The following is a 14,372-nucleotide window of genomic DNA, read 5'->3' on the forward strand; positions in this document are numbered from 1 at the left end:
CTCCCCCAGACTGTGGTGGAGGCTTCTTCCTTGGAGGCTTTTAAGCAGAGGCTGGATGGCCATCTGTCGGGGGTGCTTTGAATGCAATTTCCTGCTTCTTGGCAGAATGGGGTTGGACTGGATGGCCCCTGAGGTCTCTTCCAACTCTACTATTCTATGATTCTAAGAGATCCACTCCCATGTTGTGGCAGCTCCACTGGCTGATGGTCTGCTTCCGGGCTAAATACAAAGTCCTGGTCATTCCCTTTAAAGCCCTAAATGGTTTGGGTCGAGGTTACTTGACCGATTGCATCTCCTCTTACAAACCAGGCCGGGAAGTGCGGTCAGCAGAGGAGGAGGTCCTGCTCTCAGTCCCACCCCATCCCAAGTACGGCTGGTGGGAACAAGAGAGAGAGAGAAGAGAGGGCCTTCTCTGTGGCCGCCCCCACCTCTGGAACCCCCTCCCTCAAGAAATGAAGCTGGCCCCTCCCTCCTCTCCTTCAACTTATGCTCACTAGCATATGGAGAGGAGGAGGAGGATTAGTTAATGAGAGGTCAGTCCTGAGCCCTTGGTTGGGAACCATGTCGTGTTTGGACTCTCCTCATCCACGCCAGCCCAATCACCATCGTTTGCATATACAACCAAGCCACACTGTTTTGTGAACTCTAGTTGGCTGTTGTAAATTAATGCGGATGTTTGTTTAGATTTTATGTTGTTACATAATTTTATTTGACTAGGCGTAGTTTTAATTTATTGATGTTTAGGTTTAATTTGGAGCCTCCAGTAACGCAGCGGGTTAAACCACTGAGCTGCTGAACTTGCTAACCAAAAGGTCGGTGGTTTGAATCCAGGAAGCTAGGTGAGCTACCGTTGTTAGCCCCAGCTTCTGCAATTCGAAAACATGCAAAAGTGAGTAGATCAATAGGTACCACTCCGGTGGGAAGGTAACAGCGCTCCATGCAGTCATGCCAGGGGCCACATGGCCTTGGAGGTTTCTATGAACAACACAGGCTCTTCAGCTGAGAAATGGAGATGAGCACCAACCCCAGAGTGACTCCCCCTCTGGTTAAGGAGAATACATTCACAACTTGTCTTCGTAGTATGATAAGGCTCTATACAAGGAATATTTACAGTCTCTCAGAAGACTCTTGTCACATTCTCCTCCCAGACACCCCCAGGTAGCTGAGACCTTCCTACTTGCAAAAGGCTCTGTCTCGCTGCTCTTGTTCTTCAGCTGGGAACTTCCTTCGAACTGAGGAATGTGCTTCTTATCTCTGAGTGTTGAGCTGTGCTTGCCGGAGCGAAGAGGTAATAGAGAAAATGCCAGCTCAGAGCGATGGCTTTTGTTATGCTTTGTAAATATGTTTGTAGATATTAAATAAATGTTTGGACTTCAGACTACAGATGTGTTTGAGTCTGACATTGAACAGGAATTGGTGAGGCAGACGATTGCAACCAATTCATCAGGGTGCTGGAGAAGACGATTCTCCACCCTCAACTCGCACCCTGACCTTCCATGCTGACAGCTCTCTGACCCAAGAGCCCCACAATTGGCAACCACACCTCTCACAAAACTCCCTGGAATCCCTCAGTGACCACCAAGAGAATAACACCACTGTCCAGCAAGAAGTCAGTGGTTTTCCCACCCAACTTCATTGGTACCATGGGATCCAAGGGGGGCAGCTCTACAGCTTGCCCTGAGCCCAGTCAGTCTGAGTCCTCACACATGAACTTCCCCCGGTTTGGCCTGCAATCCCATTCTCTGGAACCCCCAACCCCCGGTCTCCTTTCTCTGGGGCAATCTTTCTTCTTATGCCCAGGCTTGCGGCACAGGACACATTGGTCTCGGCTGAGGGGTCCCCGCTCCCGAGATCTTTCTGGTTGCCACCTGTGTCTGTCCCTCTCCCTCTGTTCTCTCACTGTCTCTCTTTTTCTTGCCGTTCTCTTTTCCTTTCTCCCTCTTCCCATTCCCTTTCTCTCTTTTCAACCCCTCTGCCTTTTCCCTGTCATTCCTTCTCTTCCCTCTCTCACCCTCTCCTCTCCCTTCTGCTGTCTCTCCTTGTCCCTCTTTCCAGTTGTTCCCTTCTCTCTCCCTATTAATAAGGCCCAGCCAAGACTGGGGTATAGAACTGTGAGCAAGCTTTCTCCTTTGGTTGCTCCTCTTCCTTGGTGGTTTCTCTGTTATTGTAGACCTCAAAGGCAACATCATTTAGCTGGGAGTTGGGCATGTCCTCAGCCCCATCAAGCTTCTGGAACTTGGTCTAGATGTCCACAGTGGACCTTCCTATGAAGATAACATCTTCTGGTTATCTGGGGAAGCAGGGTCAAGGGCAGTCCACTGGTGGGCAACGTGGCAGATCCTCTCGTAGAACCCAGCTGGGCTCTCATTGGGCTCCTGTTGGACCTCATAGAGCTTGTTAAGATAAAGTGCTCTAGGGTAGACACAAGGAAAGCTGGCTAGGATTGCCCTCCAGAAGCCACCCAGGGCTAAATTCCCCGACTTGGAGTTGGAATCCCAATCCAAGGCCTTTACTTAGGCGACCCCTCATAGTTCGAGGATGATGGTCCTCCATCTTCGCTGTCTTGGGGATGGATCCGTAGATGGCTAAAGATACCTATTCTTGATTTGCATGTTCTCCCGCAGGTGGAAGGCAGTCTCGGTCAGGGTTGGCTTGATGGGCCTTCCTGTTGGCACGTTTCTCCCTTAAGCCCTCCATTCGTGCCTCTTCGAACTCCGCAGCACTGCTGGTCACAGCTGACCTCCAATTAAGAGTGCTCAAGGGTCAGGGCTTCCCAGTTCTCAGTGTCTTTGCCACAGTTTTTAAGGTTGACTTTAAGCCCATCTTTAAATCTCTTTTCCTGCCCACCAACATTACGTTTCCCGTTCTTGAGTTCAGAGTAGAGTAGCTGCTTTGGGAGACGGTGATTGGGCATTCGGACAACGTGGCACTACAGTATCTGTTCCTCCCTTGGGATTCCCCCTCATCGCCTCCTACACTTCTCCTTGCCAGTTAAAAGGACACCCAGGAGAATCATCACATCACCCCAGTTGGGTCAATACGTGACAAATATAATGTGGACTGAATGCTGTCTCCCAAAGCAGTCTCTCTATTCCCATTTCAAGAATGGAAAATGGAATGCTGGTGGACAGAAAAAAGAGATTTAAAGATGGGCTCAAAGCTAACCTTAAAAGATGTGGCATAGACACTGAGAACTGCAAAGCCCTGGCCTTTGAGCGTTCTAGCTTGAGGTCAACTGTGACCTGCAGTGCTGTGGAGTTTGAAGCACAAATGGAGGGCGAAAGGGAAGAACGTTCCAAGAGGAAGGCACATCAAGCCAATCCTGCCCAGGACCGCTTTCCTCCTGGAAACCTATGTCTTCACTGTGGAAGAACATGCGGGTCAAAAATAGGGCTCCACAGTCACCTACGTAACCACCACCAAGACACTACACTTGGAAGGCCATCATACTCAGACAAGGAGGGATCGCCTAAGTAAGTACATTTGAAGTTCCTGTTTCCAGGGTCAGCTCAATGGAAACAATCAGCTAAAAGAGTGTCAGCTGGCGATTACCTAATCTTGCAAAAGAAACCACCTGTTGTCCAGCATATGTGCACAATGGATCTTGATGGTCACCGTTGTCTCGCGTCCAGCCCATCCTCGATTTCCCAGGAAATTCCTCAGCAAGGTCCACTAGTGGCGATGACCTCTGTAGCTGGCTCTGTGCAGAAATCCTATCCCATTAATACATTTCATAAACAGGGATATGGGGAGGGATAGGGTACAGTGGAAGCAGATCATATTAGTTATATTTTATTGAGAAGCAGATATGGATAGGCATATAGGCATAGGCATAAAGGGGAAGGTATGTGAGACGTATGGGGTGAGGCATAAAAGTACATAAAAACAGGCACATTTGGACAAGGAAGAGGATCTATTTCTGAAATCACTGCAAAAGGAGAGGAGGCTGGGAATCCGATGAGAAGGGTATCTGGGGCCCTCCCTTCTCAGGAGCCCTAAGACCCAAAACATCCCCAATTCCCCAAATCTATAAATAACCAGGGTCTCTCTTTACCTGGCCTCCCTCCAAGACTTTTAGGTCTTTCTGAGGAGAAAGATGATGGGAGTTGGAGTCCAAATAAGTGCCTTTGGACTAATCATGTAATAATGCAGGAATCTTTATTTCATTTAGAACTTTGGATTAATATATACCTGATCAACCACTGCCACCAGAAAAGGCAAGTAAACATTAAAGAGGTGGCAGATAATCAATGCACATTCTCCTTATTTCTTTCTAAATCCTCATCTACATGGATGAACACAAACACATGCGATCCCATGAGTAAAAAAGCCTTTACTTTAAAGATCTTGTGAGACATATTTCTCATGGACTACAACTCCCAGACTCCTCCAATGTTTATGCCAGGCCTTTCTGTAGGGGTGATTGCAGTCCAAGAGAGGCCTTCCCTCCACACTTCTGGAGCAGGGATTTTCAATCTCGATTCCTCCGGGATTTCTTGGACTTCAACACCCAGAAGCCTCAGCTGCCCTGGCCCAAGATCAGGGATTCTGGGACATGGAGTTCCCAGGAGGTGGAAGGCCAGGGCTTTTTATGTGGGGCTGCCTTTGAAGATACGTTTGGAAGCTTCAGTTGGTCCAGAGATCAGCAGCCAGGTTAATTATTGGAGCACCGGAAAGGGAGAGAACCACTGGCTGCCAGTCCGCTCCTGGGCTAAATACAAATTGCTGATTATCTATATATATAAAATGATAAAGTTGTTTGCGCAGTGACTATAACAACAAAACTAAACATCCCAGAAATACGAAATTTGGCAACACAATGAAAAAGGCTTGCCTCCAGGTTACAACAACACAACCACACCACAAAACCACAATCCAGACCCACAAAACTCACAACAACGCATCATGCGATAACAACACAACTAAACGTCCCAGAAATACAAAACTTGGCAACACAATGCAAAAGCCTTGTCTCCCAGTTGTAACAACACAGCCACACCACAAAATCACACAGGACCCACAAAACTCACAACAACACATCGTGACTATAACAACACAACTAAACGCCCCAGAAATACGAAACTTGGCAACACAACGCAAAAGCCTTCCCTCCAGGTTGTAACAACACAACCACACCACAAAACCACAATCCGGACCCATAAAACTCACAACAACGCATCGTGACTATAACAACACAACTAAATGCCCCAGAAATACGAAACGTGGCACACAACTAAACGCCCCAGAAATATAAAACTTGACAACACAACGCAAAAACCTTCCCTCCCGGTTGTAACAACACAACCACACCACAAAACCACAATCCAGACCCACAAAACTCACAACAACGCATTGTGACTATAACAAATACAAAATTTGACAACACAACTCATCCACCTCCCAAATCCCTACATTCACACTTGGCCTCCAAAAAACAATTACAATAATAACAATGACAACAACAACAACAATAAGAATCAACACCATCACAGGCAAGAAACAGCCAGGCACTGAGGCTGAGAGGCCAGTCAGTGCTAAACTGGGCCTCCAAAAAACAATACAGTAGCATCTAACTTATCCAACCTTCATGACCACAACAACAACAATAATAATAAACACCTACACAGGCAAAACAAAAAAAAGACTATTGTAGCACAATGAAAATATAAACCGCACTCAGCAGAATCAGACATTACAACTAACAACAAACCAAAGACAACAGGGATCTCAAGCAATTATCAATCAACACAAAAATAGAAGAAGGTAACAGACTTCAAATACTACGACTAATGTGAGTATAAAGAAGGTGGAGGTCACAGCATCAATACAACCTAATGTAGACTGACCAACACCACCAGACTAAGCCACAGCAACGCGTGGCCGGGCACAGCTAGTTACCTATAAAGCCCTAAGCGTTTTGGGCTCAGACTATTGGAAATACTGCATCTCTGGGTGGGTCCTTTGATGGGAACGTAGACGGTCACTGAGACTGAAGCTTTTTCCACATTCTATGCATTTATGTGGCTTCTCCCCTGTGTGGGTCCTTTGATGGGAATGTAGATTGCCACTACGACTGAAGCTTTGTCCACATTCCATGCATTTATATGGCTTCTCCCCTGTGTGGGTCCTTTGATGGGAACGTAAATGTCCACTCTGAAGGAAGGTTTTTCCACATTCCATGCATTTATGTGGCTTCTCCCCTGTGTGGATCTTTTGATGGATACGCAGAGTGCCACTACAACTGAAGCTTTTTCCACATTCTAAGCATTTATGTGGCTTCTCCCCTGTGTGGATCTTTTGATGAATATGCAGTGTGCCACTACGACTGAAGCTTTGTCCACATTCTAAGCATTTATGTGGCTTCTCCCCTGTGTGGGTCCTTTGATGGATACGCAGAGTGCCACTACGACTGAAGCTTTGTCCACATTCCATGCATTTATGTGGCTTCTCGCCTGTGTGGGTCCTTTGATGGGAACGTAAATGTCCACTCTGAAGGAACTTTTTTCCACATTCTAGGCATTTATGTGGCTTCTCCCCTGTGTGCTTCCTTTGATGGGAACGCAGATTCCAACTCTGGCTGAAGCTTTGTCCACATTCCATGCATTTGTATGGCTTCTCCCCTGTGTGCGTCCTTTGATGAATACGCAGAGTGCCACTACGACTGAAGCTTTGACCACATTCCATGCATTTATGTGGCTTCTCCCCTGTGTGGATCTTTTGATGGATACGCAGTGTGCCACTACGACTGAAGCTTTTTCCACATTCTAAGCATTTATGTGGCTTCTCCCCTGTGTGCGTCCTTTGATGGGAACGTAGATTGTCACTCCGACTGAAGCTTTCTCCACATTCCATGCATTTGTATGGCTTCTCCCCTGTGTGGGTCCTTTGATGGGAACGCAGATGTGCACTCTGACTGAAGCTTTTCCCACATTCCATGCATTGATACGCCTTCTCCCCTGTGTGGGTCCGTTCATGTACAGTAAGATAACTTTTTCTATCAAATTGTTTCCCACATTCCATACACTGATGTAACTTCTCTGTGTGTGATCTGGGATAGGGAGGTAGAGGACTTGCCATCCTTTTACAATGATAATTCAAATACCATGCCAGGGGTTCACAGATATAACCTTCTGAACAGCAAAGTTTTTGTACTGCTGTAGCCTTCTGCTCGCTTTCAAAAGCCTCTTTCTTCCACACAATCTTATTCCCCCCCCCCTCCATAATTGCACTAGTACGCAGCTTGAAATATATTATTCTACCACTTATTTCTTCTTGTTGTCATTGCTGTGTATCTTGAAGTCACTTCATAGACTTCCAGCACTCTTCAGGCAAACCTCTCACAAGGTATTCTTCACAGAACTTGTTCAGAAGTTGCCTGCCAGAGAAATGAGAGGAAAATCTCTCCAGGAGTTGAACAGAGAAAAATCTCATGGAACATATTAATAATAATAACAACAACTGTCAGGCTTACTTCAAAGGACCAGTCTGAACGCAGATCAAAGACAGCTGCTCTCAAACACAATCTTTATTGAAGAATACATGACTTTGGAAAAGTCGAGAATGACCTAATGTTTACATACATCTGATTTTATCACTTCTGATGCAACGTAATATCACACGCAAATATCATCATCAAACCCCACCTTCTGGATCACATTTCCACCAAGGTTTCTATCCCCCCCACACTACAGCAATTATAATTGTTTATACTTTCACCCCTGAGTTCCCAGGCTCATTTTATCTTCTCCCGCCAGGTGCTCGCATGTTTATGTTATGAAGTCAGATTCAGGGCTTGGAAATTCAGCCCTGGGATCTGGCTGCATGACATGGCGCCCCCGTTTTCTTCGTCCTCCTCTTCGGTTCTTCTTTCACCATAGCCCTGAAACAAATCAAACAATAACTCTATGGGTCCATTTTGTCTAAAGTCCCCATATATTTTTTCAGCAAGCTGCGATGGAAGACTGGGTGTATTTTCCCTAAACTTTTTGGCAATGCCAATTGGAAAGTCACTTCATTGATAACACCCTGTATTCTGAATGGTCCAATATATTTGGGGCCCAGTTTTCTTGAAGGTAACCCCAATTTGATGTTTTGGGTACTTAACCACACTAGATCTCCTTTATCTAATTTATCGCCTTCCACCCTCTTTCTGTCTGCGAACGTTTTATACTTTTTGTGTGCTTCTTTTAACGATGCAGTCACTTGATTCCAACATTCCATCATTTGCGTTTTCCATTTCCCTGCCTCTGTTCCTTCATTTTCTGTCCACCTCGGCAATTGGGGTAAAGGTTGTATTTCATACCCGTAAACTACTTCAAAGGGGGTTTTATTTGTTGCTGAATGTATAGTTGAATTAAAGGCTAGTTCCGCAAATGCCAACCACCTAGACCAGTCATTTTGTCTCATGTTAGAGTATATTCGAAGGAACTGCCCAAGCGTTTGCTGAGTACGTTCTACCGCCCCGTTTGTCATGGGGTGAAAAGCAGAACTTAAACTCCTTTCTGCTCCTAGCATTTCCAAGAATTTTTCCCAAAATTTTGCTGTGAATTGTACTCCTCTGTCACTGACTACTCTACTTGGACATCCATGTAATTTGTAAATATGGTTTATGTACAATTCAGCTAGTTTCTCAGCCGATGGTAGCTTCGTCAGTGCTATAAAGTGGGCCTGTTTAGAAAACAGGTCTAATACTGTCCAAATATAACGATGTCCTTTGCTGACTGGCAGTTCTCCCACAAAGTCCATAGCTACACATTCCCAAGGCCTGGTAGGTTCCGCTACTGTCTGTAACAATCCCATAGGCTTCCCTCCTCCCGATTTATTTCTGGCACAATCATCACATTGGACAACATGATTCTTTATGTCCTTCCTCATTCCTGGCCACCAACAATGTTTTGCTATTGCCTTTGTTGTTTTGGTAATTCCTGTATGACCAGCGCTCTGGTTGTTGTGAAAACGATGCAGAATCTTAATCCTTAATATCGCTGGGATATACAGTTTCTTGTTTACAAACCAAAATCCCCCCTTCTGGTCCCCCTTTTCTGCGTTGGACGCGATCCATTGATCTCCTTTATAAGACTGTTTTAGTTCATTCCCCCAGTTATCTTCCCCGCCGAGTTCGACAAAAGCCGTGTCCTCCTTTTGGGTTTGTGCTCTTGTCCTGACAGCTAAGCCCCATTGTTTGTCAGAGAATATTGTCCCCTCCTTTGCTGTGGTTAGGCCTTCGTGTTGAGGCATGCGTGAAAGAGCATCTGCCAAGACATTCTGTTTCCCTTGAAAAAACTTTAATTGGAAATCGAATCTGCTGAAGTATTGCGCCCATCTGATTTGTTTGGGGGACAATTTTCTAGGAGACTTTAAATACTGGAGATTCTTATGGTCAGACCAAATTTCGAATGGGATTCCGCTTCCTTCGAGGGCTTTGGGGCTTTTGGCGGCTCCCCCTTCCGGGCCCAGCATTCCGCTGCTCGGTGGCCCGTCTTCCCACATACAAAGCATCCTGGTTTAGGTTTGTTGTCGTCTCCTCTGGAGGGAATCCCCGGCCTCCCTCCGGGTCTTTCTTGCTTCCTCGTTTCTCCTCGACCTCTCGCCACCGGTCTTTGCTGGCCGCTGCTGCTCCTGAAGCGCTTTACTTGGGCCAGGGTGGATTCGACGCGCCCCGCTAGTTGAATCCATCCCTGGAGCGTCTCGGGGTCGTCTCTGTGCGCGGCCCAGCTGAAAATCTCGGGGCGTAGTCCCTCTTTAAATAGTTCCACTTTGGTTACTTCAGACCACTCCGGTACCCTTTCCGCGAGGTGGAGGAATTCCTCTGCGTACTCGGGCACCGTTTTGTCCCTTTGTTTTATTCCTTTCAGCTGGTCTCGAGCCCTCAATTGCTCTAGCCGGTCTCTGAACCGGTTCTCCAGTGCGGCGAGGAAGCGGGGCACTGACCTCAGGCATGGGTCGCGTCTGGCATGCAATTGCACATACCAGCTGGCCGCTCCTCGCTTTAGTGTGTTGCCGATGGCTCGAACCCTGCTTGCTTCGGAGGGAAATGTGTGTGCGTTGTCTTCCATGTATCCTCTAATGCTAATTAGAAAAAAGTTCAGTTCATCTGATTCCCCTCCGTATTCCAGCTTGAGATCTTCCCTTCTAGGCATCCATTCCGCAGCCCTTTGATGTTGTCTGGGCGGCATGGGGAAGGGTTGCATCAGGTTTCCTCGGGCGGCTCCTTGGAACACGCCGCGCCCCACTCCGGTGGTCATTCTGCGCGGCTCCTGGAAGTCTGCCGCCGCTGTCGGCTCTTCCGCCCATCCGCATACTGGCCTAGCTGTAGCCCCCTCATCTCGCCTTTCCTCGTCGTACGGCACATCCTCCTCCTCTTCCTGGACCCCCCGCTCCTCTCCGCCTTCGTCTGCGAATCCACTGGACCCGATCCCTGGCCCCAGTGGCCTTTCCACCCCGACGCCCATTCTGGGGGTTGGGAGCTCTGTTGGAGACGGCGGCCTCAGGGTCCCCAGGGCTCGCTGACGCTCCACTTCTCGCGCCATTCTGTCCCGGAACTGCAGCTCCTGCCAGTATTCCTCATCTCCCTCGTCCCTTGCCGCCACGGGGCTCTGCGTTGACGCCCGCTGGCCCCTCTGGCTCCAATCTCCTTCTTTGCTTGGTTCTCTCTCGGCGCCATATCGGCTGGCCTCCTTCTGGAGATTCTCTTCCAATAATGGCACCAATCTCTCCACGGTTTCCGATAGCCTGGATAAATTAGTTTCCAGGATGGATAACCGCAGGGCCACGGTCTCCGGCATACTTCCTCCAGATCCCCAACTGGTTTCTGCAGCCGCAGAGACGCCTCTTCCGAGCCTGGGAATTCTCTGGGTCACGCCGTTCGGCTTGGGGTACCCCGTAGAGGAAGCTATGGCTTGCAGCGTCTCTTCTCTCTTCGGCCGGGCCCCTTGCAAAGGCCTCTCTGCCTCATTTGGGCTTTGATCTTCTTCCTCGCTCATTATCACTTCACTGCGAATTCCGCAGGAGGGTGAGAAATGGGATTCTCGACTTTAATGTCAGGCTTACTTCAAAGGACCAGTCTGAACGCAGATCAAAGACAGCTGCTCTCAAACACAATCTTTATTGAAGAATACATGACTTTGGAAAAGTCGAGAATGACCTAATGTTTACATACATCTGATTTTATCACTTCTGATGCAACGTAATATCACACGCAAATATCATCATCAAACCCCACCTTCTGGATCACATTTCCACCAAGGTTTCTATCCCCCCCACACTACAGCAATTATAATTGTTTATACTTTCACCCCTGAGTTCCCAGGCTCATTTTATCTTCTCCCGCCAGGTGCTCGCATGTTTATGTTATGAAGTCAGATTCAGGGCTTGGAAATTCAGCCCTGGGATCTGGCTGCATGTTCATGTCATGCAGCCAGATCCCAGGGCTGAATTTCCAAGCCCTGAATCTGACTTCATAACATAAACATGCGAGCACCTGGCGGGAGAAGATAAAATGAGCCTGGGAACTCAGGGGTGAAAGTATAAACAATTATAATTGCTGTAGTGTGGGGGGGGATAGAAACCTTGGTGGAAATGTGATCCAGAAGGTGGGGTTTGATGATGATATTTGCGTGTGATATTACGTTGCATCAGAAGTGATAAAATCAGATGTATGTAAACATTAGGTCATTCTCGACTTTAATGTCAGGCTTACTTCAAAGGACCAGTCTGAACGCAGATCAAAGACAGCTGCTCTCAAACACAATCTTTATTGAAGAATACATGACTTTGGAAAAGTCGAGAATGACCTAATGTTTACATACATCTGATTTTATCACTTCTGATGCAACGTAATATCACACGCAAATATCATCATCAAACCCCACCTTCTGGATCACATTTCCACCAAGGTTTCTATCCCCCCCACACTACAGCAATTATAATTGTTTATACTTTCACCCCTGAGTTCCCAGGCTCATTTTATCTTCTCCCGCCAGGTGCTCGCATGTTTATGTTATGAAGTCAGATTCAGGGCTTGGAAATTCAGCCCTGGGATCTGGCTGCATGACAAACAACTTTATTCTTGTACAGTAGAGACTCGCTTATCCAACATTCTGGATTATCCAACACAGGCTCCCTTTTAGTAGTCAATGTTTTCAAAACATCGTGATATTTTGGTGCTAAATTTGTAAATACAGTAATTACTACATAGCATTACTGCGTATTGAACTACTTTTTCTGTCAAATTTGTTGTATAACATGATATTTTGGTGCTTAATTTGTAATGATGTTTAATAGGCTTTTCCTTAATCCCTCCTTATTATCCAACATATTCACTTATCCAATGTTCTGCCGGCCCTTTTATGTTGGATACGTGAGACTCTACTGTATTACTAATCTAATAATGCAGCACAGAAGAGATAAAGGGGCAGCAGAGGAATATGTGGCTATTCCAAAAAGGTCCAAGTCTCATAAAGAAGAGATTGGACCAGAATGAGGAAGCATAAGGATTAAGGTAGCAGAAATAACATCAAGAGATAACACAGGAATACCTGGCTATGCCAAAGGGATCCCAGTGTGTTCAGGCCAGGTAATGTATATATTTTTCAAGATGAACAGAAGAGCAGAGAAGCACAGAAGAGATGGAGTTTTTTTTGAGATTATTGGGGATCAACTCGAGTTGGGTGTGAGGTTTGCTGTGAGTCTGACCCAGAAGCAAGAAGGTGTTGTTGAGGGCGGATCTAAAAAGGAGTGACTGGAGTAAAAAATAAGGAACTGAGAGGAACAGTGAACCAGAGTGTCTCCATTTTGTCTATTGCTGTCAGCTTGAACATTAGAGTGTCTGTTTTAACTAATATTAAAAGTCTGATATTAAAAGTTGCACCCTGCCTCTCCAGAGGAAAGGCAAGTGCCGGGCTGTGGCGCAGGCTGGAAAGCAAGTCAGCTGCAACAAATCAACAAATCACTCTGACCAAAGAGGTCATGAGTTCAAGGCCAGCCCAGTGCCTGCGTCTTGTCTCTGTCTGTTCTATGTCACGGCATTGAATGTTTGCCTTTATGTGTGCAATGTGATCTGCCCTGAGTCCCCTTCGGGGTGAGAAGGGCGGAATATAAATGCTGTAAATAAATAAACAAACAAATAAGTGTCATACCGTGTTTCCCCGAAAATAGGACTGTGTCTTATATTAATTTTTGCTCCCAAAGATGCACTAGGTCTTATTTTCAGGGGATGTCTTATTTTTCCATGAAGAAAAATTCACATTTATTGTTGAACAAAAAAATGAACATTTATTATATACTGTGCAGTAGTTGTCATCACAAACCAGCATAACCAGACAAACTCTGAATCCTATGAAGAATTTCTTGTTACTACCGATATTTCCATTTACAACACTCTATGGTACGTACATTTACTGATCTGTTCTGGTGTTCTGTTTGTTGGGCATGCTTCCAAACAAAAACTTTGCTAGGTCTTACTTTCGGGGGAGGCCTTATATTTAGCAATTCAGCAAAACCTCTACTAGGTCTTATTTTCTGGGGATGTCTTGTTTTAGGGGAAACAGGGTAAGAAGTTCCAGAGAACATTTGTGGTTGGCCGATGTGGTCAGCTACTTACTGGAAAATATATGCAATATACATTATGCTACAGGTGTTGTTTACTCCAAAGGATATAGCTCAAACTTTGGAAACTTTGCGGTGAGATGCTTGCTAAATTTTGTAAGGCTTTGTACTAGAAAAGAGGAACTTTAGGTGATAAACAAGTAGGGTATATAAGGCTCCCGGCACAAAGGCTCGGGGCGACAGCTTAGCCCACAACATAATGAATATGTTGTCTGTCTGTCAGGCGCATGCGCAGAGGCGCCGCTGCCATGGTCCCTGAGGGCACCACAGGCCTCAGAGTCTCCCGCTCCCTTTCAAGGCCGGACCGGTAAGGAAGGAAGGAAGGCCTGTCAGCACGGCCGGGGGGGGGCACGAACCAAGGGGACCAGCACCCCCCCCCCCCCCGTTGCCTCTCCCTTCTTCCCACGTTCGTTCTCTTTCTCACCCTTCGCCTCCTCCTCCGCAAGTGAGCTCACAGGAATAGGCGGCAATCGACCGTCTAGGAAACGGAGGCCTCCCCCTCTCGCTGTACTTCCGCCCGGAACAAAAATGGCGGCTGCGGGCAGGAAACCCATAGAGAGGCGGGGCTTCGCGGTAGTTCAACGGCACTGCGACCCCAGCGAGAGACTGACGCTCCTCCTTTCTTTGCCTCCAAAGGTCCAAGATCCGCCAATGGGAACCCGTCTTCCTCTCCGGCGTCATCTGTCTCCGGGCAGCATCTCCCCCGGCCCTTTCCTCCGCCCTTCTGCCACTAACGGTCATTCCCGGGACCGGCCAATAGGAATCGT

The 14,372-nt window shown here is 46.9% G+C and overlaps 1 protein-coding gene across 1 annotated transcript; it reads right to left on the reverse strand.

The window, feature by feature from the left end:
* Positions 1-5,899: 5,899 nt before the first annotated feature.
* On the reverse strand, positions 5,900-14,168 carry LOC103281323 (zinc finger protein 664). Its single transcript, XM_008122657.3, has 2 exons — positions 14,030-14,168; positions 5,900-7,375 (listed from the first exon to the last, which is right to left on the reverse strand). Exon 2 carries the CDS (start codon positions 7,219-7,221, stop codon positions 5,929-5,931), a length of 1,293 nt encoding a protein of 430 aa, XP_008120864.2. The 5' UTR covers positions 7,222-7,375; positions 14,030-14,168; the 3' UTR covers positions 5,900-5,928.
* Between the last annotated feature and the right edge of the window lie 204 nt (positions 14,169-14,372).

The sequence above is a fragment of the Anolis carolinensis genome, chromosome 2 (assembly GCF_035594765.1).
Source record: "Anolis carolinensis isolate JA03-04 chromosome 2, rAnoCar3.1.pri, whole genome shotgun sequence".
Classification (NCBI taxonomy): domain Eukaryota; kingdom Metazoa; phylum Chordata; class Lepidosauria; order Squamata; family Dactyloidae; genus Anolis; species Anolis carolinensis.

Coding starts and splice junctions, on each gene's coding strand:
- LOC103281323 (XM_008122657.3), bottom strand. CDS start 7,221: ATGGAGGGGGGGGGGAATAAGATTGTGTGGAAGAAAGAGGCTTTTGAA.